Consider the following 6,000-nt stretch of genomic DNA (forward strand, 5'->3'; position numbering starts at 1 on the left):
AGAAAATTGGCCATTTGCCGTTGTCAATTAAACATTTCCATTCATTTCAATAGGAAGAACTACTGATGGTTTTACAAAACCTAATGCAGGTATGGAACAATCAAGTTTAAAAATCAAAATTACTTGTGCCTTGAGGCAAAGAGAGACTTTTTTTGTGAATACAACTGACTGTATTTAATCTACTGAAATAGATTGGACACACACTAAGCAAACATCGCCCATTTCCCCCACTCTCCAACTCCAGTGTCTTTACTTGTAAACTGGTGGGGGGTGAAGTAATGCAAAAAGTTTTAGCAAAGAATTACAGACAATTTCTTATATAATTTTAAGAATATTTTGACATTAGCCCTTATGAAGAACCAGGCAGTGATCATTGTGCCTTTAGCTAATACGTTTACTGTTTCTGGGGTCTTTGCTTTTTTTAATCACACTAAACCTTCCTGCACAGCACAAAGCTTCCCTTGTAATGATGCATGGTGCTGATGGGTGAATGGCTTAGCTTCCCTAACTTTTAGTTGCTACTTTCCCTTTTTTGGTCTTTTTTTTAATATATGGATCTTGGTTCTGGTTAAGGTGAAGAGTTTGTATGGGGAACGACACACATTCTCCCCACCCAGTATCAATATCAAGCATTCTCAGGTCACTTCTCGGACAGGCAAAAGGCTGAGTGATGTTTTTTCTAACCCACAAACCTCATTTGGGAACCCTTTCTGTGCTTTAGCGCCCCTCCTATCCCAAACCTCAGGAAAACATCTCGGACTGTACACTTCCCACACAGCCATTCCAATTGTCTGGATGATCAGCCAACAGCTCTAAGCTAAAGCAGTAGCTGGTTTTGCAACTGCACCAGCTCACAGGACTTATACAAAGAGAGAGGCTTAAATCCCCACTCCCTGTAGAGGGTAGGCTCCATTGCACCACCTCAGTGCCCCCTGTGTTTATCCACTGATCCTGTCAACCCATATGTGTCAAAATAGTGGCAGTATTGACTAGAGTGAGCTGGGAAGTGGAAGCTGATGCTTTCTGCAGCTGAGAGTATACAGCGGATACAGGAAATGTAGATTTATGATTGAGGTCAGCAAACAAATGAAGTTGGAGGCGAAGGCGTTAGGAAGGAGTGTAACCTTCCTCTGACCCTTTGTCATGCTCTAAACTGAGAGAGGTCACATGACCTGTTACCAGTCAAAGAGCGGCTGCTTTCTGCTTTGTTTATTAGCATTTGCTGGTTGTTCGGCAACCTTGTTTAGTGGTTAGCGACGGACTTGTCTTCTAAGTGCAGAAGGATGGCGAATGGGGCGGGGAGGGGTGGGTGCAGCTAAGATGGAAGGAGAAAGAAAAATTCATCCTTGCTAACTGTAGGTGGATGCCAAAGGTGATGGGGATTGGGAAAGGAGAGAACAGGGGAGACATCACCTCAAAGTTGCCTTTGCTTCCTTAAGGTGCCTGGCTCATTCACATTATTGATGTCCATTGACTGAATTGCTGTTGCAAAATTGGGACATAAACCTTGTGTGTGCTGTCTACAATTTAACAAATCACGTAGAGATTGTCATAGTTGAGCAAGATTAATCACTGACTCGACGCAAACCTGACTGACCTTATCAAGGACAAAAAAGCTGGCGTTCGTTGTGTGTGTGTATATGTGGGCGGGGGGTGGTGGTGTGGAAATATTCAGGGGAAGTATTATGTGAGGGGAGAGAATATATAATTGTTAGTATCCTTTGGGGGCTTCTCTGTGCTTCATGCCCATTTTGGTCCTCTCGCTTTACAGGGGCTCAGGTGGATGACGGCCCTCGTCGCAGTGGTCACCGCATTGTCGCACCTCCTGGTGGCCGCTCAAACATCACCTCGCTCAGCTGAAGCTCACAGTGGGAAAGGAGAAAGAGAGAGGGGGAGAAGAAAGAAATTGTGCTGTAATGATGATGTATTGCAAAGAAAAGCAAAAAAGATAATTGTGTTTGTCCTACAAAAAAAAGCAAAATAAATGGTTAATTTGGATTGAATATAAACAGTGCCTCAAGCCTTATTGATGAGAAATGCTACTTTGCCATCGCTTTAAGAATGTCTTGTTTTCATTTATTTAGCCTTAAGCTGTCACAGTTTACAAGTTAATAGTAAGGATGCAGAGATTACAGTTTTTTTCTCTATTAATTTATTTTCACAACATTACTCCACCCTCTCTCCAATTGTCCCTGCTGTCTTTCGCAAAACAAATACTCACCTTGTTTGTATATCTGCAGTGCCCTTCAGGATGGTCTTCAGGCCTGCTTTTGATTTACCCCTCATGTATTACCTGTAATCCCAAGTTTTGCAAGCCTTCTGCTTCAGTGTAGTGACATTTTAGGGCAAAATAACCATGGTTTACACTGTTTAATATTTCTGTCTCTCGATTGAAATGTTGGCTCTTACTTAGTATCAAATGTGACCATGTCATTTGAAGGAATTCTGTTTTTCGGTCTTTAATTCAAATGCAAGAATTCACATGGTTTAACTGTCCCTCTGGAAGCGTGTCAGGCAAATATTTTTTTCCCTGTTTCCAGACAAATTGGCTTTGCTGTAAATTGCATTGGCTCCAGCTTCAGATTGCCATGCCGTTGTGCAACTCTGTTGATTTTTCTTGAGGTTTCCCGGGCAGCTTTCTTTTGAAGGCAGTCGTCATCCCCCCACCAATGATAAAGATTGCAAACAGCCCACTTTTCCTTGAGTGAACGTTCATGTGACATTAGGAATTAGTGCAACCGCCACAAGCTATAGGTCACCACAACATAATGCCCATTACCATCTTTGCAGTCTGCTGCCAGTTCACTCTCACCAGCTCTTCAGGTCAGTGGTTGCTGGGCGATGATTTACAGAAGCTGCTAGGCATTTTCCAAGCCTGCAAAAAGCAATCATTTGCTTTTGGAGTAAGGTAGGAAGTGCTTAAGCCCTTCAGTAGCACGTTCCATTGATAAGATATCACCATTTCTTGAAAGTTACTTTTTTCAATTGATCTGAACCCAAAATACACAGCAGATTTAGCTGCAGGGACAAAGGGAGTGAAAAAATCGATTGCACCTAGATAGAGCTCAACAGAACTTGGAAGGCTCTCATTAAAAGCTAATGTTGTTTTGCTGTTGAATGAATTGACTCAAGATTCACTCTTTGATGCTGCTAATGAAGATTTATAATAATGTCCACCAAACTACTCAAATTAACTTAATTTTGTCAACTCATAAACCATGCAGATCAGAAAGCCCCACGTTGAATCTCCAGTTTGTGCTAAGTTAATTTGCCTCAGCGGACAGAGTTGGTGTACTTCTAAAATACCCTGAACATCCTTGAATTAGGAAGGAGAATAAGCCAGGATCTCAACACCTCATTGCTATCTTACTGATTCCATCTGGGCAATGTATGGCAAAGGACAGTGGGGGAAGATCAGGATCAGATTCAACTGTGAGCTCCCACATGGCTGAATGTTTTCACACTGTCTAGATTCTCACAGGAAGTACAGCTATTGCTATTGCCTTCTGGAGAGGAGGGGGACAGAATTGTGGAAAAAAATTTGATTGATTCACGGGCTGATCTGCCAAGTTTCCAGTCCGCCCTAAACAAAGTTGTAATTTTTCTTCATAATTTCTTGACAAGTGTCAAGTACTCTGTAATCGATGCATCCTTTTAAAGAACAATAGTCTTGATGTGTATTCATGTTAAACCTTGTGCATGATGCTGAATGTTCTAGGAATTGGCTCATCAAGTCATACATTGCATTACTTTGGAGACCTAAAGTGCTTTCACATTTTTTATTTTGCTGCTTGTCTGTATGTGTGTATACGCGCACACAAACGCGCACATACTACCTCTCAACACCACCCTACTTAGAGACTAACCATGAGGTATTACATCAGTGTGTTAGTATTATCATGACCCTCTCCTTAGCAAGGACATTTTTTAATGAATATGTTTTATACAGCCTTAATACAGTACAATAGCAGCATTTTTTTTGAACGCTCCTGAATTATTTCCCTAACCAGCAACGTGTTAATGGAATATTTAGCAATGATATGACTAGGGAGCCCTCAAACAAATGCTTCCGATACTTTATGTTTGTTGGAGTGCAAGCTGTATAGTCAAATTTGTAGCCAGCTTCAATTATAAACATCTACGATAAATCCTATAAAAAAAAAGTAACTCACCCCTATGCCCCATACAGCTGGGATGCTGTTATTAAGCGAATAATGTGCCCTTCCCTCCCACGAGCACCTCTTCCATTGTAAACGATGAGCTTGTCAGAGAGAATGGAAGAATAGCACATTGACACGATGATTAATGTATTCCTTTCATCAGATTACAAGGAAAGCATGGACACAAGAGGACCCACTCCTCCAACAGAACCTGGTCTCTTGTGGGATTTGGTGAGGGAAGGCCTTGTTAAAATAGATCCCTGACCAAAGTTTCCCTCACCCTCACCTCCTAAGAATAATTGAGCAAAGCATTACATTATCTACATACAATGGGGCCTTGCATTTATTCAAGTCATATTGTCCCATTTTTTCCTCAGACCTTTCCCAAGATCTAGGAGTGAGATTTATTATCAAAATGAGTGAGATTGATAATAAACCCATTTAGACACAGGGACCTGCGTATATATGTTTTGATTAAAAGATACTTCAAAATATGTCACATTTTAAAATGCAAACAAATGAGGATTGGCATAGGTCATGGTCCCAGTAATACAAAAAGCCACCATGTTTCATGGAGAGCTTGACGAATGGTTGGAATTAAATGTAGTTACCCTCTCTTGCTAAGTTAGGGGAAGGAACTTAATTGAAAGTATGAAACAACCAGGTCAAATTAAAAATAAATTTGGCCTTGAGACCTCAAAATAGCTGCCATCTGTCCACCATTTTATCTCACTATTGTGGCTCAATAATAACTGAAGCAGCACATATCCCTTGTCCCTTTATCAGGTATTTAATTGATATGGCAACTGGTAAAGGCTTACAAATACCTAATGCTTTTTTTTTCTTCTTTTCTATTGATGCATTGGAGTGTTTCATTTTACATGCAGCTTACAGACAGCATAATGCAGCCAAGGACTCCAAGTTAAATGGGAGGTGTTTGACTTGGTGTTCCAGGATGTACTGGGTGTGTTGCTGACATCGGCTCAGTTCAAATTTTAAACAAAAACACTAAAATCTCCTGTAGTTAATGAGGTTTGAATAGCTGACTATTTTTAATTATCTTTTTCTTCCCAAAAAAGCCTGTGATTTAAGATGTAAGGACAACTTTACCAAGGTGATTGATGTTTAGAAATTGTTTCTTGTATTTAATTATGTTTGTATCTACAGTACATGTCTTGGACTAATAAATTTATGCAAATATGGCTTCCCAAGGACACACTGTGTTGCATTTATCATTTTCTTTTTGCCTGCAGTTCAGCTCATTGTGAGCAATTTCCCTGTGAAGGGCAGACATCAGGCACTTTGCCCATTCTGGCTGTTCAAAGGTCTGGTGAAATGTTTCTATGTAAGCTAAAAATTGGAGAGGAGGGACGGAACTTTTTTTAATGTGCTTGAAATCAAACTCTGGTGCATTTATTTAAACTAACAAACAGAGGGCACTGTGCTGATCCAATCCGAAGTCATTCCCGTTGTGGGCCTGATTTTAGCAGGCAGGTTACTTGCTTCTCGTCTTTCTGATTTTGGGCCCTCTTTTGAAAACACAATTATTGAAGTTCCCAAGGTCTCTTTAGTTTCCACCCACTCAAAAATAGCCTCTGCTCTCACATAAAATGGCATCTTAAGATCGTGTGACCAGCCATTTGCTGACAATAGTATTCAGTCACCACCCAGTGGACTAACAGAGAAATTAAATTTAATAAAATGTACTTGAATCTTTATCTAAGACTAGTTAAAAGTTAGCTCTACTCTCTACTCATTGGGTGACCAAGTACGCACATAGAAATTAATAAATTAAAACCTAAAATCCAATTGTATTAAAATGTGAATATTTTTACTTATA

The 6,000-nt window shown here is 40.2% G+C and overlaps 1 protein-coding gene across 3 annotated transcripts in view; it reads left to right on the top strand.

Annotated features, from left to right (window-relative positions):
• LOC121280820 (dihydropyrimidinase-related protein 3-like) overlaps positions 1-5,374 on the top strand; it is a 197,200-nt gene extending 191,826 nt beyond the window's left edge. For 2 of the 3 annotated variants that reach the window (XM_041193083.1, XM_041193085.1), the window contains exons 14-15: positions 54-89; positions 1,772-5,374. In XM_041193083.1, coding sequence (XP_041049017.1) covers positions 54-89; positions 1,772-1,860 — 125 coding nt within the window. In that variant the 3' untranslated portion in view covers positions 1,861-5,374. The remainder of the gene's footprint in view (positions 1-53; positions 90-1,771) is intronic. The other variant, XM_041193084.1, reaches the window with a different exon arrangement.
• Positions 5,375-6,000: the final 626 nt, after the last annotated feature.

Source organism: Carcharodon carcharias, chromosome 8, assembly GCF_017639515.1.
Source record: "Carcharodon carcharias isolate sCarCar2 chromosome 8, sCarCar2.pri, whole genome shotgun sequence".
In the NCBI taxonomy this organism is placed as follows: Eukaryota; Metazoa; Chordata; class Chondrichthyes; order Lamniformes; family Lamnidae; genus Carcharodon; species Carcharodon carcharias.